Here is a 24,734-nt window from a genome sequence, read left to right as displayed (position 1 = left end):
CGTGGTCATGGCTTGTCCGGCCTTCAAACTGCAGCTCAAGGGAAAAAGAATAAAAAATTAGCTAAGGAGGTCATGACTAGATGCGTTCGTGGCACGACCTATTTGATGGGACCCACCTTAAAAAAATTTACGAAGACCGTCAACTGGTTTGAGACGGAAATCTTGGATTATGGTTGAGCTAGTTGGGTGGAGGTCTGAAACATTCTCTCTTTGTTGTAGTCTTGTAGAAGAGATCTCAAGCATAATTTAAGGTGACAGAATTATACCATGCCAAGTAGAGAAGCTAATGGGAAGTGATGACAAGAAAACCACACATTTTGTTACAAAGCATTTCTTGGATTGATCTTCTTAAGCCTTGCATCAAAAGATATGCCATGATCACCTCCTGATCCGGGACATAGGGATAATGATGAGGAATGGAGTGGCCTTCCAGGCTAAGCATATATTCAGAGAAGCCAATGGGGCGGCCGATTGGGTGGCTGCCTATGCGGCTCACCACTCAGGATACATCCTCTTAGCAGAAGATGGAGAGCTGCTACATGCACTCCACGAGCTAGTATTTTTTGATTTTATTGGGTGTATTCGTATACGCATTGTATAAAGAACCCGCCACAACAGCCAAAAAAAAAAGAAGAAAGAAAGAAAGAAAAAAAAAGGAAGAAGGAGAAGAAGAAGGCATGCCATGACAAAAGTTGGAGCATGTGGGCTAGCAACCAACCAGGCCTTCCAAGTCTTATGCTGCATGCCATTTGAGTTAAGGACATTGAATTAGAATCATGTTGGGTTTAATTGGATTAGGATGCATCTAGTGTTGCTCGTAGTCATTTGGAAACCATATTCAAGAAACACATTAAAGATGAAAATAAGGAGCATTTCATTGAATTAACCGCACATGGTATAGGTATTGGAGGCAAGAGGGCGAAGTACTTTGAATAGGGACTTTGTTGATATTCTCGTGGGCCAAAAAATGGTAACCCAGCCCGGCCCCCTTTCATGGGTCGTGCCAGGCACGGCCCGTTACTGTAGCAAGCGGGCCGTGCCAGGCCATGGGCGGCCCGGCCCAGCGCCCATCTCTATTCTCGTATGAGGCTTAGTCTCACATAATATAATTAGTAGAAGGTTGATGCGTTGACATAAATGATTAGATCCAAAACTTACTAGCTCAAGCTTTTAATTTGAATTGAGTTCCAATTTGTATATCAAGATTTTCTCGGGGTAGAAGCAAGTGGTATAAAAGCAAATGGTTCACAATTCTGAGCAACTTGTGGAGCTATAAATGCATCAGAATTGATGGCTCTTGGGAAGAAAAATAAAATGCAGGCTGATAGAACCAAAAAGGGCTAAGTTGCCTCCTATCCAGTACAACACTCCAGAGGGATCCTTTGGACAGATCAGGATGTCCCTCCTTCATAGTTATGTCAGGTTATTATTCTTGATTCTGTTGGCTGCACTTACACTAGGATAGGGTGAGGAACAGTTGTATCAAAAAAAAAAAAAAAAAAAAAAGAAACTTTTCAAGTTTTGCACTCCTTGAAGAACATTAGTTATAGATCTTATCAAAGATGGGAGTTGTTTACCAAAATAGATTGGAGTTGTTTGTCTCCTCAGAAGGAAGCTGGGAAGTTTCAACTGATTCGAGGGAAACAAGTTTCCATATCGTTGTAATCCTTGTTTCCTCCTCATCAATTCTTATAACTTCTTCCAACTTTTGTCGGGTGTTCTTCCTCTCTATTCCCTTTTTTCTTGGAAAAAAATAAGATAGATCTCATAGAGGAATAAATTCAGCATGTCTCCCTGTCACAAGGGCTAATCAGAATTCTGGAGAACACCCCTTGTTGTCCATCAAAGTCCAGATCATATATGGATGCGAGCTCAGTGGATCCCTTCCAAACAATCTCAACAAGAGATATCCAGTGAAGAACTAAGCAGGCGATCAACGGGACGGATGCGGGTGCGTGTTAGAGATCTCCGTGCACTGATCGGTAGGGAGCCAGCTCGTCAGATTGAGGGTGGCTGGATATGGAGGTTGCGGATTCACCCGCGAGTGGCATTATTCATCTGGAAGGTGGCCTGGGGCTGCCTTCCTACGAGGAGCTTGTTAGTCCGGCATGGCATGGCGGTCTCTCAATGCTGTGAGGAGTGTGCAGATAGTGAGGAAACGATCGAGCATGTCCTTCTGCAGTGTCCCAGAGCTAGAGAGATATGGAGGAGATCACCGGTCCTGCTACCCGACTCGATAGTTTCTGCGCAGGATATGATTCAGATGTTGAGAGCCTCCACGTTGAGCCCTCGATCTGCGGAGGTAGGAATTTTGGTGGCATACTTGTCCTATCACATTTGGTTGGATAGGAATGCCAGCCTATTTGAGGGGAGGAGGTCGTCCCCGAGGAGGGTGGTGGATAGAGCGATGCTATATGCGAGGGAGGTTCTTGCGGCTACCGTTCGATTTTCTTCTGGGATAGTCAGGGACATCTGGGGTACTCTCCACGCTGCTTCAGCACCCCGGTTTGCCCTTGTTTCTTGGGTACCCCCACCCCTTGGCTATCTCAAAGTAAATTTCGACGGTAGTCGGTCAGTAGATGGTGTGGCTGGAGGGGTTGGATTTGTGGTTAGGGACCATCTTGGTAGGTTGATAGCAGCAGGAGGTCGGCGCACGCCTGGACTCACAGTGGTCGGAGCAGAGCTGCGGGCTGCTTGGGAGGGTATATCCTATGTGTGGCAGGTACTTGGTGTGGAGCGGGTCTGCCTTGAGGGAGATTCATCTGTGGTTATCGACTGGCTCCGAGGGGTGGATCGGTTTGGGGATGGTCATCCCCTCATTCGAGAGGCCCGTAGGATGGTGCGGTTGATGGGCGATGTTCAGATAGGACACGTGTTTAGGGAGGCGAACAGGGCTGCAGACTGGGTCGCCTCTTATGTTGCCCGGCATTCCGGAGATTTTACTTGGACGTCTGACTATGACGTTCATCCTTATTTGCATCTTTTACTTTCCCACGATTTAGCAGACTGTACTCACCTTAGAGTTATATGCAATGAGTAGCCGCTTTTACCAAAAAAAAACAAGGGGGACCATCTCTTACAAATGGAAGAAGTGCAGCTCATTGGTCTTCAAAATGCAAGAGAAAGCTCTGTCATGCTTGTGTATGAGGTTCCTCTTTCCACTCCAACTATTGCATGAGTTGTCTTTAATTATTAGATCCACCAAAGCGAGTTTAAAAGTATGGTATATTATGTGAGATGGTTGATGACTTGATGTTCATCTACCACTTAAAAACATTTGCTTAGTTCCTTTGGAAACCTTACGAGCCAGGAGCAGTGCTTCACAGAGAATCTCATTCTATCGGATGAAGGCTTTTGGAACAATCTTCAAGTATTAAAAAAAAAATTCCTTCCAGCCTCGGTTTTATTCAAGAGGCGTGCACAACTCATCCACTCTGCTATAATAATATGTGCTGCAAACACTGGAACCCAAGCCTTTATCCTTTTATAGTATATAATATTGGACTTATTGCGTCCAACTTTCCTCCCATCTTCTCACTAGTGAGCTTTTTGATTTTAACTTTAGCAATATCTTATTAATCTAGTTGAAAATTTCACATGCCAACAAGACTTCGGTGTGTTGGTTAGCACCCCCCTCTCTCTCTTTTCTTCTTTTTCTTCTTTTTATTTTTTTTGTTAACTCAGCTTTACAGGCTTCTTGAATAACTACAACCAGACGCATCAGCACCCTTCTCCTCGGTGCATGCACTGGAGAAAGGTTTTCCACTTGGAACCTAAAAAGGGATATTGTCAGCATATTTCATGAAAGAGAGAGTTGTATTCACTTTTTTATGAATTATTTTATGAGGACTCATGCAGGCATGTATTTAGTCCTATATTGATTATTTACTAGATAGATTTTGGTACTTATATAGAATCAAAAACCCCAAATAATACCTTACGACTAGCTTTTTTGGGTCAGATCCTGAATTGTTACAAATGGTATCAGAACAGACTGTAGTACAGATTCCTTGGGGCTGACTACGATTACATATAAGCAACCCCTGCTTCACACTGAATAATTAGGAAATTAGTAGATGCAATGAAACTTACACGGATACAACTACAAGTAGCCTTCTAACAGCCTTCCTCTCAATAATTTTTTATCAGTCCAATGCTCAGAAATATTGGTGACTTTTTATCAGTCCTCATACAGATGATAGCTGACTTAGGGGAGTGCTTCTCTTAAGGATGACATAAAGGACTCAACACGCTTCAATCCTTCTTCAGTAGAATTGGCTTCTCCTAATAGCTTAACAATGGCGCTACCCACGATCACGCCATCAGCTCCCCATAATGAAAGCTGCAATATTTGTTTAACTCAAATCTCAGAAACAAATCAGAGAGTACATTTAAGTTCAGTTGTTTAAGTATGACTAACCTGTCTAACATGTTCTGGTTTTGATATGCCAAAGCCAACTGCGACAGGTTTTGCGGTCACCTGAAAAGAAATGAAAATTTCTCTTAGAATCAGAAATGGTCCAGCCTATAATAATCATCATCAATATTTAATGCTTGATATAAGAAATTAGTTGTATGCATTCAAAGTGTACCATAGGTCTAGGAGGAAAAATGGCTATACTTTTCCTTTTCTTTCTCTCTTTCTTTGGTTTTTTTAATATGTTTAGAATCATGGTGGCCATTCACGAGCACAGAGGTTTAAAACTGAGACCTCTCCTACAGAGAGATGAACAAAAACCAGTCGAGCTAACAGCCATCGGCAGAAAAATAACTATACTGTTAAATCTAGCAATCCGGCAATTTGCAACCATCTAAGTGAAAAGAACACTTGGGCAAGATCATGTAATACTAAATATATTCTTTTGCCAATTTCATGTAAGATAGTAATTTAGAAACTAAGACACAGGGAGAAGCAAACCTCTTTAATTTCCTCTAAGAGCAATTGTACTTGCGGATTCACAGAAGGACGTGCACCAGTAACTCCAACAGAGCTCACCTATTGAAACATATCAATAATTAGTTAAAAATTTTAATAAATAGATTAATATGAACAAAAATACTAACAACAAGCCTTATTCCATGCTTCCTCGATTATTCCAAAGTGGAATTCTTCCAAAAAAAAAAAAAAAGTCTGGTCTCATCACATACCCGCATTAAAATCTTTTTTGCTGCTTCCCTCTTCTTTTTTAATCTTTCAACCTAAATCCGGAACCACCTCTTAATCTTTTCTAGCAACAGCCCAAATGCCGAAAGCAGTTCTCTCTCACTTCACCCTATAATTTTTCCATATCACTATTCTAAAAGAAAACTTTCCTAAATAGCTGGTTTCTATTAGAGCCAAGAAACATTGTTTTATTCTTACTCTGTACTCTGTTGGTCTTGATTACTTTCTCATTCATTTCAAGTGTTTGCACAATACTATTTTATATTTCTTGATCCTCACAGCTCGTCGTTTCACAGAAGTTCGATAGCCAAAACATCATAGCACCCAAAAGAGAGAACTGGGACCTTAGATAATAATGCACTAAGTTAGTTGAACGATTAGGACTTCAGACAAGAAGTTTGCTCTAGATACCCAGAAAAGATGATGTGAAGTAAAACATATCCAGCCTTCCTTTGTGCAAGATTTTTTACTCCAATTAAAATTTATCGCAGAACAAATGGATCAGATTAGAAGCTACACCTTAAGCATAACCACAAAAGCCTTGTTCCAAACATCTCATATATAGCTTTATTACATTAAATGCTCAAATTAATTATGTTTAAGACTGGTTAGGATTTGGAAACATGTGATAGATTTTGTTATTTTGAAATGGTTTTTTTCAATATTGGTCAATAATTATTTCTTTACTTTCTCCATTCCAAATCATCTTTCTCGATTTCTTACATAATCTTCAATAACTGCCATATGCTTTAAATAGAGTTTCAAGGTCGTCAGATTTGTCATAATTTATTTTCCTTAAGGTAAATTGAAATATCTTTTAAATGTATTTGTAATGACTGCCCCGCAATTTGACAAGAGCAGCTGGGCAGGTTAGAGGTAGTTGTGCCACTGCTTTTGTGTAATGCTTCTTGCCTACCAAACAACGTTACAAGGAAATAATATTTTTAGACACCATAAGGTTTTCAATAACTAAAGTTAGTACTAGTAAGGCAGTTATTCAGGAATAAAAGTTAGGACCTAATAAATGGAATTACAAGAAAGCAGTTGACCATCCCCTTGCAGGCAAGCAAATTATAGCTGCATTATGAATCTCATGGCTTTTATGTTTCAACAAATGCTGGTACTAACTACTAAGTACTTGAGAACAACAGAAGAAAATGATATGATCGGGTAAATCAAATGCAAAGAAAGCATGGTTAGGACTGCTTTAAAAACATATGCTGAATGATATAATCTTGAGCTAGCTAGCGACATGAGTAGGGCTGCCTTAAAAACATGTTCTGAATGATATAATCTTGAGCTAGCGACATGAGATATGGCAATATAAAATAGATTATATCACCACTAAAGATGACATCAAAAATCAATTTTTACATCTAAAGGGATAGTGTAATCTAAACCATAAAAGATAAATAATTAGGTTTACTAATGAAAAAACTTACAAGGTACACAAATCCTTCTGAAGCTTCAGCAATTGCTTTCATTCTATGTTTTTCAGTAGTCGGCGTAGTAAGCTGAACCTTTTATGCATGAAAATCATATTTATAGAATTTAAGAGAAAAATAACTATGCATTCTAGTGATTCTGACAAAATACACTATGTAGTATATATGAACAGTCTAATTCACTAATACACCAATGCATAGAACAGATTACTGCTGAGGAATTCATTTCTGATTGAAGTGTGACATCACAAATTATTTGTTCTTCCCATTAAGTGTTAGTTTTCTTCTTAATAAACAGGTAATTTTTTTGAGAGAAATGAATGAGTAAATTGATCTCCATAATCCTGTCAAGTATTTCATTCCCAGAACCCCATATATATATATATATATATATATATATATATATATATATATATATATATATATATATATATATATATATATATATATATATATATATATATTATATTATATATATATATATAATAAGAAACAGATGCAGGATGAAAGGACCTACTAAATCAACATTCTTCCTAGTGGCCTCTTTTCTCAAACTTGCACTCTCTTCGAGAGGAAGGTCTGGTACAATAAGACCTGCAAAATAGTGGTGGTCATTCACTAAGCTTTCAAAAGGAAAACAAAATAGTAACTGATGATACACTGGAATTTCTGTCAACTTCAAAGCTTTAATTGAATATTGAGAATAAGTTTAGTAAAATGATAAAATTTCATCAATAAATCTGGTAAAGACATCTTGAAGAGATTATTCTAAAGCATACAATCAATTAACCGAAGTAGGCTTATTCTTCATATGAATAGCATTGGAGGTTTTGGATAAAAACAACACATGCCTTTCCATATAACCACCGCCTTTAATATGTAAATTAATTAACATGTTTTTCATATTTGAAGCAAAAATGTCTGATGCAGAGGTAGAAGCTGATGACAAAATAGAGGCCACAACAAAGGCTATGATTAAATACTCAACCTCAGGGAGCGTCAAAGCTTGGATATCCATTAAGAAATCAGCAGAAACAGGATGCAAAAGTAGAGAGCACCAGGGTCTGATCATAACCAATATGATCTGATGTCAATGTACACCATGGCCTAATTCTTCCCCAACACACTCTGGGAACGTAACTATTCATATAATTGACTTAGTGAAACTATCTATGCCAAATTGATATAAGTGATAGTGATGCTGTAATCCAGTCATCTGTCCCTACCTCACAGTTAAGTGAGATTTGAGTTGGTTTGGAGCATCAGCTGTCATCAGCAACCATAACAATACTAAGAAAGCTTCAGAAGAAACTAACCAGGAAGAATCGGGTACAAGAGATCACTTTCATTGGATCTAGTATCTAGAGAACTTGGAACACATCCAGAATTGCTCGAAGCTGGAATTTCTGTGAAGTTAAATTAATTCATCGAGAAGCACTTTTACTCCCTAGCTGTTTCAAATAGATGATTATTTTTACAAATTTAGCCTGATTAACATTTTCTCAATGTTTTAATCATTAGTCTAGGTTTACTAAGACTATATATAGCCTTCTACTCCCAACTCAATAGTATACTTTTGTAAAGATGTGGATTTCCTAGATAGAGTGGTGCTGACTCCAGGTGTTTGAAACTGGTGCTTGATCATTCTGATCTTTCAACTTAGAAATATGGGTTCCAATCAACAGGAAGTAGATAGTACAAAGTTGAGGCTCAGCATGATTAGTTGGCGATTAGTTTGGAACTCTTTTAGTCATAGGCTCGGCAATGTAAATGGCAATAAGTATTGAGAAACCTACAAGCTGTATGATGAATATAGCACATGCCATTGTTGCAATTTTTGGGTTCAGTAGATCTCTTTAAAAAATCAATGGGAAGAATACTTTTCTTTATATCTTTCAGTATCTTCATATAGAGTGCCTTCTTCACATGGTCTCATCATCAAATGGACATATAGAATGCTTTTCTTGGCATTACCTTGACCTGATTACATATAGCCCTTGTGCTTCTGCAAATTCATAGTTTTTTGTCATTTTAGTTAGTCCTTCATAATGGCTTTTTTTGGATGCTTTTTCATGTGGTCTTGATGTGAATTTCCGATAGTTATCACAATTAAGACCTCCTCTATTATATATGTCCATGAAATTTGCAAAAATCTGTCTTTCAGTCTAGACATGGAAATCTGGGATAACATGTATAATCAGCATAACTGACTAAACATGCTTGAAATGCATCAGAGTTCACTAGTTCAACTCTTGGTAGTGGAATCCAGTGTAAGCTGAATTATAGCATTTATTTAATATATGTTAGGTATTTTTGCATCCCCATCTTTATCATCTAATGCTAGTATTAGACACTATTATGCAAGGTATGCCGTACTGTCCTAAACCGAGTAGTACGGGCGTACCGTACCATACCGATTTGGTACCGGTACCCGATATGAGTGGCATACCGATCCTGGGTACGCCAAAAAAACTTCATACTGTACCGTATCGACACTGTGCTAGTGTGGCACCAGTATGGGATCCAGTACCGAGATGGCAAACCTTGCTATCATGTAGTGATATCCTGTGGTTATCAGAATTGACCTTTTTTGGATAATTGTTTCCCAGATAGAGGTCTCATATATGAAATAAAGAAAAGCAAGTTCTTAAACAAGAAATTTATTCAAACCTAAGGTGAAACATGACCGCATTTTAGTTGAAATAGTGATAATGCTTTTTAGTTTGAAGTTGTGAAAAAGAATAAATACATAAATATCATATCTCTTCATGAAACTCTAACTAGCATGCACAGAATTAGCTCAACATCATGTTAATGAAAATATTATCTATAATCTCTTCCTGAAAGGTTATGTACAATGAATATTATGAACGAGAAAATTCATATAGTAAGCTATTATGCAATCTTGTAGATGAATACTAAATCCAATTTGGATACCGGATGCCAAGCAACATAGGTTCTTCTATCTTGAAAATCGTTACTAGAAAAAAGAAAATATTCATGGTAAATCAGACCAGGTAACATTTACTCATAAAATTTATATTTTGATGCTAAAATTTCAATCCAAATCATGAATTACCTTGTACGCCACAATCTTTTAAGGCAGACATGAACCAGTCCATTTTATGCATGGATATTGGATTGTAATATGAAAATATTGCAATCGGACAAGATAATTGAGGGACCACCTGCCAAAATATTATAGAAAATTATGATTAAAAGAAAAGGAATGACATAGAGAAGTTCAGTCTTCAAGATGCAATTAAAGTGGGCGAACTGAATCCAATGGTGACTGGAGTCTTCCTTTGCTAACAAACAGCATTTAAGGAGCATGAAAAGTCCACTTTAGATGGAGACTTTAGAGGAGTTTAGCAAGTAGGCATGTTGCAGAATGAGCTTGTTTTCCAAGTGATAAATTCCTGGTTAATAATCAAACATGAAACCAAATGAAAAGTCACAGTCCTCATAAAAATATGGCAACCATAACCACTTTGCCCTGTCCCAGCTATTCGGAAGTTTATCACTCCCCCAAAAATACCTGTTAAGAGCAACCCTCAGAGTTATTTCAAGCTTTTCCAAAATCTTTCTCCCAACCTCTTCTCATGTTAGTCTAGGTCTTTCATTCTATTTTAGATCTTCAATGCAGATTCAAACACATCTCCTAATCAGAGCTTCCTTAAATCTTTGTTGCATGTCCACACCTTCTCAACTATCACATTCTCCTCTACTAGTAGCACTCCTAAGTATCCTGCAATGCACTCAACTCTCAAACTATCTTTTCTAGTTTCACCACACACCACCTGAAAGTTATCATTTTTGGTGCACATTGTTTAGTTAGACACGTTTTATTGCCCCATTCCAAAGAATACAACATTCAGGCCTCATCATCTTATAAAGTTTTCCCAATGTTGCCAAGGATCCAATTGATTGTGTGACACTCAATTTTCTCCACCTGATTCAGCTAGATCAATGTGTGCTAGTTCCATCTTCAACTATTTCTCCATTCTTTTGTATAATGGGCCTATATTATTGAAACTGCATTTCTTGATCAATTTTGATTAAAATCTTATTTCTTTTTTTCTTTTGATCAGAATCTATTCTATACATCTGGTTTTTATCTTGCTGATTTTCAAACCATCTTCAAATATTTACTTTCTTGAACAACAAAATGCACTGAATACATCACATAGTTATCCAAATCTTCTGAAGTAGACCCTGGCTATATATTTAACTTTGATAGTTGTATTTTGATAGAAAACAAACAACAAACAGAAGATTTCAACAAAATGTTTTTTTAGAAAAATTTTGCCTTCAGGCATTATGAAGTTTAACCTCATTTAGCAATGATGAACAACAAGATGATTGGTGAAACAGGATGAATCAAAACATGATAAACAGCTATTATATAGTCCCTCATAGTTCTATCTGAGATTCAGATTTATTATGATGTTATGAAGGTTTTAAACTTTATAACTAACTCACGACATCTCTTTTTTTGAATTATATGATAATTTTGGGGAAGACTTCATAAAGTTTTGCCATAACTAAAAGTTATTATCTAAATCGATTCTTTCAAGATTCAGCAATCACCTGTCAAAATTCAGAAACATTATTCGGGGATAAAAATTAAAGAAGGAAATAAATTAAGAAATAGAAAAAGAAATAGTTCGGTAAATACTCAAACATATCATGACCACACAAAATGCACTTTCATAAAAGTTTGCATGGTATTGCAATCAAAAGCTTTTGATATTTGATAAATTTTCGATCAATCATTCCATTGCAAACTAAGAACTCTTTCATTCCCCACTACTGTATCAGATGACTAAAAGTTATTATCTAAATCGATTCTTTCAAGATTCAGCAATCACCTGTCAAAATTCAGAAACATTATTCGGGGATAAAAATTAAAGAAGGAAATAAATTAAGAAATAGAAAAAGAAATAGTTCGGTAAATACTCAAACATATCATGACCACACAAAATGCACTGTCATAAAAGTTTGCATGGTATTGCAATCAAAAGCTTTTGATATTTGATAAATTTTCGATCAATCATTCCATTGCAAACTAAGAACTCTTTCATTCCCCATTATTGTATCAGATGCAGTTCGAGAACTAAATGCATGTCTATAGATCATTTAATCATAATCAAATGGAAACTATGTTAAACTTTCTTTGAGGACATACGAGATATTTGCTTTTAAGCAAAGGTAAGTTATGATATTTAAGTAACCTGACTAGTATTGGATGGAATTTTTTCCTATGACAAGTCATCTAGTTTCCTCTCTCCGTAAGCCTCTCGCTTCCTAGCAGTCGAGCCATGAACAACTACAACTATGATGAGTCGAAATCAAAGAGATGAGTTTTGAAAGGGTAGTAATTACTTTGAATCCATTTTTAATTTTTAAAAGAATCATGGACAAAGTCAATCCATTGTTATAATGGTCTTAAACTCTAACACACTTCAAAGATTAAGTAATTTGACACCACCTAACTACTCATAATAAGATCAGATTATAAGGTTATGAGACACTTTGGCCAATCAAGTTCTCTGATGGCTAGTTTGGACAGCTGGTAATAATACTAACAATAAAGGGAGGAACATAAGTCAGCAGCGTTCATAGCTTAACATAATAAACAGTTATTTTGTTGTGAGGATATTTACCTCCTTTAACATGGAAAAGACAGCACGAGGGTTAGTCCCGCTTGCTAAGGCCCGTTTACTAGAAACCTACAAGAGATCATATGAATGAAACAATAATGTTCATGGTAATGAAAAAATCGAATCAAGGAGAAGTGAACTAATGGTTACCCACTAGGGCCAATTTGGTATTGCTTTTGCTTTCTATTATTTGTTTTCAAAAAAATAAAATCCAAGACAAAAAAAATGAACTGAACAACATGTACTATGAAAATCTTCTATTTTTGAAATTGTTTGTAAAATCTTTAGATTTTGCAGTAACAAAGATGTAAGATAAACACATTAACATAAAACTAGGATTTCGGATCACTTACAGATTTTCTCTTGGATTCGATTCACTGATCAAGGAGTGGATTTTACCAATGAAAATCTACTGTTTTCCACAACCTAAATGCCCAAGTCACTTGCTGAAAATCTCATAACCACCCCCTTTTTAAATGAAGCCTTATGCATAACTGTCAATAGACAGTTTCAGGGTTGAAGAGATGTCTATGGAAAGACATCTCTTTTGGACATGAGATCATGTCTTTTGGTTACCGGTTTGGTTGAACCATCATGGGTGGACCAAACCTGTTTTTCCAACATCTCCCACTCACACATGATGGGTTCAACAGTGTGAGTTTTAACCATTACGAACAAGTCTTTTCTCTGCGACTTTCATACAGGCAAATAGATCGTGCGACCAGCATACCAATAAAAAAAATAACGAGCTCACACCACCATACATCTGTTAGGAATATATAGTAGTTCAGTAGAGTAAGTATGCAGTACCCCAGAACATTTAAGTCATATTTCAAGTACCTCATGATCTCACTTTAACTTATCACATTATTTGTTTTCTGTTTTGTATTCACAATCATGCTTTAACACGTAGTCAAGATGATTGGTCGACCAGTGAATACAACAAAGAAATGAGACACAAAATGATCTTCCTTTCTATCTTGAATCTCTTAATTGTAGTTTAGTTGCTTTTCCAGATATGTCCTAATAAATCGAATCAAGCATGATTGCAGGTAACATTCCAAGATAGCATACACTGAACTAAATCTCAAGAAACAGTAAAAGTAATAAGGGTACTAACAGAGGTAATTATAGCCTCAGGGCTCACACAACGAGAGAGAAGAGATCAATTCTCTCGTTACCCTTATTGGTCGAATTATGCACATGTGGTATGAAGCGCATGTTATGGTATTTTTCTCCTTTTCCATGGAGCGTATGTTGATTCTCATTATATGAAATACCATACAAATGATAGTTCAGACACACTTAGTGTCCAACTTGAGTTCACCATTCTACTTTCTTTCTCATTATTACTACAGAACTCACATTTGGCATTTAAAAACAGACAAGGTGATTTGTGGGTTTACTCACCTTCGATCACAAAATATTACATAGTGACCTCATCTTGATTTACTATCAAGGCGATACTAATTTTAAGCTTGAGCTCATAAATACGTTATGCTTAAAATTGTCTCATCTCTATCAACCACAAGTTATAGAGGCGATTGCCCGTGTAAGAAGGCCAATCTAATTTCTGTCCAACATACATTTCTTTAAATGAACTAATCATATGCACTAAGCATTAACGCATATATATATATATATATGCATATGTGTGTGCTTAAAAAAAATAAGAAGAACTTAGCATTAATATAAATACATACATGTGAATCCCAAATGAGAAATTAAAATATCTCATTATTCAAACCATTAAGTACATCAAAGTCTACGAAGACCTAAAGATTTCACATGTCTCATAAATACATCTCTAGGAATAGATTTAGTAAACGGATCTGCAATCATTTGATTCGTAGATATGTACTGTATGTTCACTTTCTTTTGTGCAACCATGTCTCTCACAAAGTTATACTTTGTATCAATATGCTTAGTCTTTGAGTGATATTTGGGATCTTTTGTATAAGCTATCGATGCTTGGCTATCACAATGTACTAGTACTGGATATGCAGCATTTTTCATAACCCCCAAATGATTAAGAAATCTCTTTAACCAAACTGCTTCTTGTACCGCCGCTGAAGAAGCTACAAATTCAGCTTCCATCGTGGACAAAGCTATACAAGTTTGTTTCTTACTACTCCATGAAATTGCCCCATTACTTAGTAAGAAAACATAACCAGAGGTTGATTTTCTTTCATCCAAATCACCTCCCCAATCAGCATCTGTATAGCCTTCAAGACGCAAATCATTTCCTTGATAACATAACGAATAATCCGCAGTACCTTTTAGATATCTCAATATCCTTTTGACCGCTTTCCAATGGTCATGGCCAGGGTGTGATTGATATCTACTTACCATACCAACTGCAAAGCAGATATCTGGCCTTGTACATATCATTGCATACATAAGACTTCCAACTGCACTGGAATAAGGAACTCTTTTCATTTGCTCTTCTTCTTGTGGAGTCTTCGGGCACATTCTTTGGCTTAACGCTTCAGCTTTTGCAATGGGAGTATCAATGGGTTTACAATCTTGCATATGAAACTGTTCAAGAATTTTCTTTATATAAGGCTCCTGTGAAAGAGATAATAACCTTTTTGAACGATCTCTTTCAATTTTAACCCCAAGAATATAATTAGCTTCTTCCATATCCTTTATTTCAAAATTCGTGAACAACCAATTCTTAACTGATGCTAAGAATTCTTTATCATTAGCAGCCATTAGTATATCATCCACATAAAGTGATAAAATCACAAATTTGTCTTTGGATCTTTTAATATAGACACAGTGGTCTTCATCAATCATGACAAAATCATATGATATGACAGCCTGATGAAATTTTATATTCCACTGTCTAGAAGATTGTTTAAGGCCATAAATCGACTTCAAAAGTCTACACACTTTGTGCTCTTGGCCTTCTTTAATAAAACCGATAGGTTGTTCCATATAAATTTCTTCTTCCAATTCTCCATTGAGAAAAGCTGTTTTTACATCCATTTGATGTAATTCAAGATCCAAACTAGCTACTATGGCTAAAATTATGCGAATTGAGGTGAATCTCACAACAGGAAAAAATGTCTCTTCATAGTCAATCCCCTCTTGTTGTGTATAGCCTTTTGCTACAAGGCGTGCCTTATATCTTTCTATTGTGCCATCTGCCTTGCGCTTTATTTTGAGAACCCATTTGTTCCCAATTGTTTTCCGACCTTTCGGAAGATCAACCAATTTCCAAACTTGGTTTGATCTCATTGACTCCATTTCTTCTTCCATTGCTTTCATCCATTGCTCTTTTGCAGGACATTTAAGAGCTTCATCAATATTTCTCGGTTCACCTTCCTCTTGAGGTGTAGCAAGAAATGCTTCTCCTTCAATCTCAAATCGTCGACGGGGAACTAATCCACGGTTACTTTTTCGTAATTGAGATTGTTGTGAAATAAATTCATCATTTCTTGAATTTCTCCCACTTGAACCAGATGTTGTTGATGGATTTTCAAGATTTTTTACCAATTGAGTTTGATTAAACAAATTATCATGGTCCTCTATCTCAAATAAAGATAAACCTTTATTTATTTCACCCTGATTTGGAAAATCATTTTCCAAAAATGTGGCATTACGAGATTCAAACTCAGTAATACTTCCATTGTTAGTGTTACCAACGAACACATATCCTTTGGAGGTTTCAGAATATCGAATAAAAATACTCTTTTTGCCCCTTGGACCCAATTTTCCATATTTATGAGAAGAATCATGAATATATGCAGCGCATCCCCAAGGTCTTAAATTACTTAGGTCAGGTTTGCGACCGGTCCATAATTCATAAGGGGTGGAAGTTACTGATTTTGAGGGTACTAGGTTAAGTACATATGCAGCTGTTAATAATGCATCACCCCAATAGGTGATCGGCAAATTAGCTTGTGCCATCATAGACCTAACCATTTCCAATAGGGTTCTATTTCTTCTTTCCGCAACACCATTTTGTTGTGGAGTACTAGGAATAGTTAACTGTCTACCTATTCCCTTTTCATCACAAATTTGTTTGAACTGATCAGACAAATACTCACGTCCACGGTCAGTTCTTAACACTTTGATTTTCCGGTCTAATTGATTTTCAACAAAGTTTAAATATCTTATAAAGCAATCTAATGCATCAGATTTGTGAGATATCAAATAGACATAACTGAAACGTGTATAATCGTCAATAAATGTGATGAAATAAGAAGCCCCATGTCTTGCCCTTACATTCATCGGCCCACAAATGTCAGAATGAATTAATTGCAATGGAAAATCGGCTCTAGTTCCTTTACCAAATAGTTTTCTTGTTGTTTTTCCTGCTAAGCAATATTCACATATAGCTAGATTAACCTTTTCAACAGGGCCTAATAATCCCTCTTTGGCTAATCTATTCATTCGTTGTTGCCCAATGTGACCTAACCTAGCATGCCAAATATTTTCATCCATATTTGGATTACTAGTAGATGTAACAAAGGAAAAAACAGTACTTATTACATTACACATACTATAATCAGTATCAAGTACAATAAAACCATTTAGTACATAACCAGATCCATAATAAGTTGTCCCTAGCAATATGTCTACACCATTACCATGAAAATTTAAGATATAGCCAAACTTAAGTAACATAACAACAGAAATTAAGTTTCGCCGAATATCTGGAGCATATAATACATCATGTAGAATTAAGGGTTGACCACCTCGCATATTCAATTTGCAGGTGCCAATCCCCTCTACTGCAACTCTTGAATTATTTCCCACATATATCCATCTTGCTCCTTGTGGAATTCGACGATATTCCACGAAAGCGTCTCGATCTCTTGCTACATGGTCTGTGGTCCCTGAGTCTACAGTCCACAAAAGATGAGATTCAGCTAAAAACACAGAACTTGAAACATAAGAGATACTTATATTTGTGCTAAGGGTTTTTACCTTCTTTGCCTCGGAGCATTCACGAGCAAAGTGACCCTTCTTGCCACAGTTGTAGCATCTCAATTTTGCTTTGTTCCTCTTAAAAGGACGCTTTCCTTTACCCGGCTGGCTATGCTTGAGCTTCTTAGAGGTCTTGCCATTACCATTGCCTTTCTTAAAATGACCACTAAAATGTTTTCGCTTGAAGCCCGAAGCTCCTTGCGAACTAGTGTTAGCCATATACACTTCATTAGAGGTTTTATTTGCCTCAAGACGGTCTTCCTCCAATTCCAGATGACGACCAGCATCAGTGAAAGTTCTAATGCTTTCATTATGGGTTAAGTGAACTTTCATGTGCTCCCAACTATGAGGCAAAGATCGAATTATAGCTTGAACTTGTTGTTCATCAGTTAGCACATGTCCAGCATCTCGCAGTTCACTTATCATGTTCGACATTTCCCTTAAATGCTGCTTCATATTATTATTAGTGCGTTTCTTATATGTGTCGAACTTGATGGTCAGCTGCCTAAGTTTGGTGACAGAAGTTCCACCAAACTTTTCTTTTAATGCTTCCCATATTTCCTTTGCCATCTCAAAAGGCCTGAACTCTCGCATGATATCATTTTCCATGCTACTCAGCAATGTAATCCGAGCAATTGAGTTCTTCTTTTTCCAGGCAATATAAGCCTCCTTATCCTTTATGTGTTGAACCGTTATTCCATCCTCAGGCTCATTCATGGTATGGTTTAAGGCTTCCAGCGCCTCTTGTTCCTCCAATACATATTGGATTTTCATTTGCCATATTTCATAATTTTCACCATTCAATTTCTCACCCTTATTAAGTTCAGCTACTATATTCTTAGATGCTGAAGCCATTGCAGAAACTAAATTTCTACATAAAGACAAACATGCACACAATTAATGCCAAGCACAACACATATTTTTCTTTGCCACTAAACACAAATAAAATTAATGCTAATTCACATAATGGCATGGAATTGAAAGTTCACTATAAACATTAATTTTGATTCTTAGCAGACAAAGTTTTAGTTCTTAAGACAAATTATATAGTAAGTCTTAAAACTCCCACTTAAAACATGTATACTAAAACATTAAAAAATTGTATAAACATGGAGACATTTATTATCATAAAAAAAATTTAAATAATTAATACACAAGTAAAGAATATAAGTCATTCTAGCTTCGACTAGTTTTCAACTAGTGATTTTGCCATCTAAGAACCCGAACCCTCCTTGGAATAGTATCCTCAATTTCTTTTTGAATCATAGTTGATACTATTTGTTCGATCCAAGGAACCATTATTCTACTAATGGTATGACCTCCTGCTACTGTTAAAATTTCACTAATCTCATGCATTAAGTACTCTTTTATAAATGCTCTCACCAATTGAGCATAATCTCTCACTGCTAAGGAATTCCAAATATCTCTTAGAACTTGTTGCCATGATCCGAATAGAGAATCATACAGCACTTGGTACCGTTGATGTTGACATAATGCATGTCCTAGATGAATGATTTCTTCCATTATATAATGAATAGTTTGTACATGTAAAATCATGTCATCATTAGGATCCATCCTTATAACTCGTAATGTGTGCAACAAATCTCTAAGCCTCGCCCTTTGTTCCGGGGTCCTTGCTGCCCTCGGAACCCTCACTAAGAGTGGTACTCGTGGCATTATTTCCTACAACAAATGTGGAAAAAATGCTTAGGCATAACACTGAAATATAATAACACACAATTAAAGGATGCGGGAACATTCAATTTCAAAATTTCCAAATGTCACACATACAATCACGGTATGATTGGAAAAATTTCAGAGAAAAAAAATATATATATTTTCCTATAATTTTAACTCATTTTCGAATATAAATAATAATAATAAAATTATTTTAATGGATGAAAAAATATTTAAAAAAAAATTACAGAAAATTAGGAAATTAATTATTATTATTTTGAATCCAACGGTACAAACTACGTCTCAATATATTTCTCCAAACCATGTTTGGAAATTTTCTCTCCAGAAAATTGGTGGCCCGCCCGTTAAACTTCCACCGTTGAGAGCGGGAAGTGTACGTTGCTCTGTTAAACCAGCCTTACGCGGTCCCCTCCGCTTCAGGGGAAGCGCGACCCAAGCTTTCGCTTAGGCCATGCATCCCACTACCCAACTTGGACTGGGCGAACCAGCCCTTTGCACCAATTGCACCCAGGCTCGAGGACGAAACCCAACGTCCAAACCACCAAACGCCCCCGTTTGGGTTATAAGCTCCCACTGCCTTCTTTGTTTAAATATTATATTCTTCCCAACGTAACCCATCTCTCCTCCTTTCCCTTCTTCAGGATGTTTGGATGAAAAAAAAAAACAGTAAGAAGAAGATGAAGAGGGGAGAAAAAAAAAAATGGTTTGGGGCAGTTGGGCTTCCCTTTTTTTTTTTTTATGAGGTGGCCGCGTGGGAGACGCCATCCGTGAGCCGTTTAGAGGCCGCGCCACTGTGCAAAGGGAAGGTCTTCTTCATAGAGAAAAAAAAAAAAATTTGCAGAAACAAGCCTGAAATTTTCGGGCCTTGTTTCTCCCTCCATAGTGAACGAAATTAAGTGTATTATATATGGATAGAAAGCTTGTTTCAAGGGCTTTCCATTGATATAAGTTTCGTTTCCCAAAACAAACTGTGGAGAAAGTTATCAAGTTTCAAAGTTCCGGGTTTTTGATCTTTATGAATTTATATCTCTCAAACTACTGCACCAAACATCACCAAACTTTCCAGATATCATCTACATATCATATAGTATCTTCATGCAAAAAATCACGGCCTAACTCTATGTGTAAACAAAACCGCCATTAATGGCCATTCAAGGTGGTGAGTGCGAGAGCAATGGATTTAAGATATTAAAACATGTAATATCCACTCCAAAACATTTCAGAAATCGAACAAACATGCTCTGATACCAATGTAAGATAAACACATTAACATAAAACTAGGATTTCGGATCACTTACAGATTTTCTCTTGGATTCGATTCACTGATCAAGGAGTGGATTTTACCAATGAAAATCTACTGTTTTCCACAACCTATATGCCCAAGTCACTTGCTGAAAATCTCATAACCACCCCCTTTTTAAATGAAGCCTTATGCATAACTGTCAATAGACAGTTTCAGGGTTGAAGAGATGTCTATGGAAAGACATCTCTTTTGGACATGAGATCATGTCTTTTGGTTACCGGTTTGGTTGAACCATCATGGGTGGACCAAACCTGTTTTTCCAATTACTTTCAGAAAAATGAAAATGAAAATAAAAGCACGGAATAGCAGAAGTTTTGTGCAAATGCTATTTTCAACATCTATCTCGATGTGGCATTTTACTAATCTGTGGAGAAACAAAAACACAGAACAGCAATAATACCAAATAGGCCCTTAGATATTCTCCTATTCCAAGAATTTTTGGAAAAAAATGTTGGTGAACAGGATTCACTGAACAATAAACTTCTAAGAAATATAAACATATAAGAAAAGTGATTGAATAATGTTGTTCTGGTAAAGAAAATGAAGAGAAGCCAAAGTAGTAACCTGAATTACAGGACCATCTGCAAAAGGATCGCTGTAGGGCAAGCCCAACTCAATTATATCCGCACCCCAATGGTCAAGCAGTTTCAGTGCTCTTGCTGTTGTCGCTAGATCAGGATCACCAGCGGTAATGTAAGGTATAAATGCAACCTAAGCAGTTGGAACAAATTCTAATTCCAAGTAAGTAACAAAAAAAAAAAATCAGCAATCTTTTATCATTTTTCATTTCCCAAAGAAAATCCTCAAAAATGATTATTAATTTCCAGTTCTTCCACTCAAATATATTCGTAAGTTTGTTTCAAGCATCCACATGCTAATCTTAATATTATGTAGCATCATAAAAGAATCCACTTTCCATCACCCTCCAAGAGCGTGACATAAAAAGCATTGTTACTAAAGCAGTGATGATATTAGGAGGGGCAATAGGCTCGAGTCAGGTTGGATGCTTGTCGGATCAAAAATTTGTCAATCTAAATATGACATGTTTATTAAACAGATCAAAAATTCAGATCTGAACCACAACTGTTTATTAAACTAGTAATCTGATCTGATCCTCACAATCTATTTATTAAATAGGTTAAGTCTGGTTAAATATGTTAAATAGGTTAAGTGAATTTTTAATAGTTTAAATAGGTTAAATGGATCGGGTTAAATAAGATAGCAGGTTTAAAATGGGTTAAACATATCTTAAATGGGTTAAATGGTTTACCTATTCAACTCGATTTGAATATTAAATAAGTTAAATGGGTTAAACGGGTTAGATATCTAAAATTCAAATTCAACCCAAATATTAAACAGGTTAAACGGATCGATTTATTTATGACCCGAATCCGTTTAGCCTAAATTCAGACTTGCTTATGGCAGGTTGAATAAGGAGATGGGTTTCGCCACATTTTGCTAGCCTTAGAAGACCAATCCCAAAGTGGATGTTTTTCCTTCTTTTTTATTTGTGTGTGTGTGAGAGAGAATGGTAGGTACCTCACTCCACATCTCGTTAAAGAAACAAAATGAGGGAAAACATTGTATGAGGTTAAACACTCTTACAGCGAGCAAGCAGAGGACAAAAGCGTAGAACAACACCTGAAAATTGAAAGCCCAGCCCCAGTTGTTGGGTCCGCACATTGCTATCTTCCTCTAAAGGGAAGAGGGGGGGGAGGGGTTATGATCCCAACTATCCATCATCTTCCTCCTTCCATCCTCGAGACTCTCGAAGCCGGACGACGCCGTGGTTTCCACCATGTCTCCGACCAGCCGGCCTCTACTTTGTCTTCCATCGGTGGAGAAGACGGAGTCAGGGATTATTATCTTTTTGTACTAATTTTTTAAGGCCGAGTACAAGGAAGATTCTTTCTTTGGGGTTCGGATTGTATCTCTCGCATGGAAGAATGATTGCTTTTCTTTCGTGACATCAATCGTTGGATCGCGCCCGGTACAGATCATCAAGCACCCTTAACTTCTTTATTTATCTGCTGCACAAATCCCAAAGCGATCGTTACGTGATCCAACGGTGAATTTGGATTCTTTCGCGCAAAAGGTGCACCCAATCCATCCCTTCGGCACCAGAATGATGTTAACGCGCAAGGGCTGCCTTCGGCTTATAATTTTTAGGATTTTTTTTATAAATATTCTTTTAAAAATTTAAATTTACGTGAAGTTCCACGTTCCCATAAAATATTGTTTTTACATAAATGCTTATAATATCGCGATTCTTTTAACACCATTAATAAAAATTATTTTTATTTCAAATGAAAATAAAATAAAATTTTGAAGTTACTTTTTTGTTCTTCATCGTGATCACCTTATAAAAATTTTCTTTTATACATCTACTTATTAAGAATATTTTAATCATTTTAATTTGAAGCGGCTAATTTTTTAACGATATTAAATAGCATGAATATATATGTAAAAATAAGGATAAAAACAAGATAGAATAGCAAAACAAGTGTTTTACGAGAGTATATATATAAATATCAATTTTGGAAGGGTATTCATATAAAATTCGATATTTAGAAGGGTATTCATATAAAAAAACTCTAATTTTTATACCCATCTACATAATTCTCTAATGCTATGTGGCATGGCATATGATTTTTTTTGGAATTAATGACTAATCCATACTTTAATAAAAAATTCTGTTGACTAATTTTTTAACCTCCGGTACACCAAATACACCACTTATGTTTTGTTTTTTTTTTTTAACATCTGCATCCGCCTAAAATAAAAATGGAATTATCTATGGTCCGACTTTTAATAGTAGAGCGCGGATAGCCGCCACATCATTCATATTTTAGATGGATGACGCTTCTTCATCACAACATACCTCAAAAATGAATAAAACTTGTCCATCCTAAAAACAAATCATGCAGTGGTTATTTATGATGGTACTGTATTCTACGGTGAAAATATTATACGTAAAGCATGCAAACTCTGAAGCTAATGGGACTGCGGACTGGGTGACTGCTTATGTAGCCAGTCATTCGGATAGTACCCCATGGACTGGAGATGGAAAGTTGCCCTTGACACTCTGAGATATTTTATTTTTTAATTTTATTAGGTGCATCCATATGTATTCGTCTGGTATGATTCATTTGCTTTAGCAAGAGAAAAATGCGAACTCTCAACAAAGGGTTGTGTTGGGGCACCGACGGGAGAGGAATTGGATATTAAACATTACACGCGGCTCCACCGGTACCGCGTACCAAATTACTTATCAAGAAATTGGTGCTCATGTAAACGACGTTGACTCAACTATAGATCACTTTTGAGGTTCCTGTGGATATTTTATTGGGTCCGCGATGTTTCCCTCCCTATATTTCGGGCATTCATGTGGAGAAATAATTCCACCAAACAATGAGGAGATCTGGTTCACAGGATGAGAGGGTGTCGTTTTTAGCAAAAGTTTCACAGAATGAAAAACAAATATATAGCAAAAGAAAATTGGCAAAGAGGCGCATGCACACACACGAAGAACTCCTCAAGCCAGCATAATCCAGGGTTGCCAACTTAGTATTCAACCCTGGTGCAACGTACGTGGAAGGAGAAACATGAAAAGCCCCTAGAATTAGTCATTGAGAAATCTCTATACTACGCTCTAGAATCATGGAGTTACAAAGACACGCATAAGAAAATGAGATGAAGGCCAATAGATCCATAGGCTTACTTTCCCTTGCTTCTTCAAATTGGAGAAGGTTTCGGAGATCCCGAGCGCCGGAGAAGAGAGGCCGAGAGAAGTCGTCAGGGCTTGGTTTGTGGGAGGAGTAAGCGCCGGAGAAGTGAGGCTGGGACAAGCAGCCTTTGGAAGTTGGTTGGCGAGAGGAGTATAGACTCCAGATCTTCTTCTTGAGGAAAAGAAGCAGGAGCTGCAATTCGGTACGAGGGCCATCGCGTTAATTAGTACGACAGAAGGATCACAACCGAGGAGTTCTTATAAAGTTTGTCGAAAGTACCACCGCATGAGGTAAACGTGGATCACAACCGAGGAGTTCTTATGAAGTTTGTCGAAAATACCACCGCATAAGGTAAACGTGGATCACAACCGAGGAGTTCTTATGAAGTTTGTCGAAAATACCACCGCATGAGGTAAACGTGGATCACAACCGAGGAGTTCTTATGAAGTTTGTCGAAAATACCACCGCATGAGGTAAACATGGATCACAACCGAGGAGTTCTTATGAAGTTTGTCGAAAGTACCACCGCATGAGGTTCACGTGGATCACACGACAGAGGCTTTCATGAGGTCGTGGAAGACAAGGCTTTCACTACATCTCCATAAGGCGGCCGACTTGGCTGAAAAGTCCTTCGAAGATATTTTTTTGTTGGAGTTTTAAATTTATAAAAAAAATTAAATTTTAAAAAATAATAATAAATAAATCAGTCTTATCTTCTAAAATTTAGAGAAATGTTTCTTTGAGAAAAATTACTGTTATTCGGAAAAAAATATTGATTTCCGAATGAAATGTCAT

The 24,734-nt window shown here is 36.7% G+C and overlaps 1 protein-coding gene across 5 annotated transcripts; it reads right to left on the bottom strand.

The window, feature by feature from the left end:
• Positions 1–3,914: 3,914 nt before the first annotated feature.
• LOC103698877 (tryptophan synthase alpha chain-like) lies at positions 3,915–24,152 on the bottom strand. 5 transcript variants are annotated; one of them, XM_039114296.1, is made up of 9 exons: positions 23,933–24,152; positions 20,776–20,879; positions 12,276–12,341; positions 9,689–9,797; positions 7,127–7,203; positions 6,607–6,684; positions 4,919–4,996; positions 4,421–4,480; positions 3,915–4,342 (listed from the first exon to the last, which is right to left on the bottom strand). In XM_039114296.1, the coding sequence occupies exons 3-9, from the start codon at positions 12,285–12,287 to the stop codon at positions 4,208–4,210; spliced, it is 549 nt and encodes a 182-aa protein (XP_038970224.1). In that variant the 5' UTR covers positions 12,288–12,341; positions 20,776–20,879; positions 23,933–24,152; the 3' UTR covers positions 3,915–4,207. The 5 variants fall into 5 exon arrangements, with proteins under 5 accessions (XP_038970224.1, XP_038970221.1, XP_038970225.1 ...); XM_039114293.1 differs by lacking the exon at positions 23,933–24,152 and adding an exon at positions 21,853–22,202 and having other exon boundaries at positions 20,776–20,922; XM_039114297.1 differs by lacking the exon at positions 23,933–24,152 and adding an exon at positions 21,853–21,927.
• Between the last annotated feature and the right edge of the window lie 582 nt (positions 24,153–24,734).

This window comes from Phoenix dactylifera, chromosome 16 (assembly GCF_009389715.1).
Source record: "Phoenix dactylifera cultivar Barhee BC4 chromosome 16, palm_55x_up_171113_PBpolish2nd_filt_p, whole genome shotgun sequence".
NCBI classification, from domain to species: domain Eukaryota; kingdom Viridiplantae; phylum Streptophyta; class Magnoliopsida; order Arecales; family Arecaceae; genus Phoenix; species Phoenix dactylifera.
Note: the sequence above shows the minus strand (reverse complement) of the source record. Positions and strands in the feature narration are given on the sequence as shown.

Bases quoted from the DNA above. Each gene is read 5' to 3' on its own strand.
- LOC103698877 (XM_039114293.1), bottom strand. From the start codon at position 21,894: ATGTGCGGACCCAACAACTGGGGCTGGGCTTTCAATTTTCAG. The intron at 4,997-6,606 runs GTAAGTTTTTTC...ATGTTTCAATAG, and splicing joins CAGAAGGATTTGTGTACCTT to GTGAGCTCTGTTGGAGTTAC. The intron at 4,481-4,918 runs GTTTGCTTCTCC...ATTTCTTTTCAG, and splicing joins TCTTAGAGGAAATTAAAGAG to GTGACCGCAAAACCTGTCGC.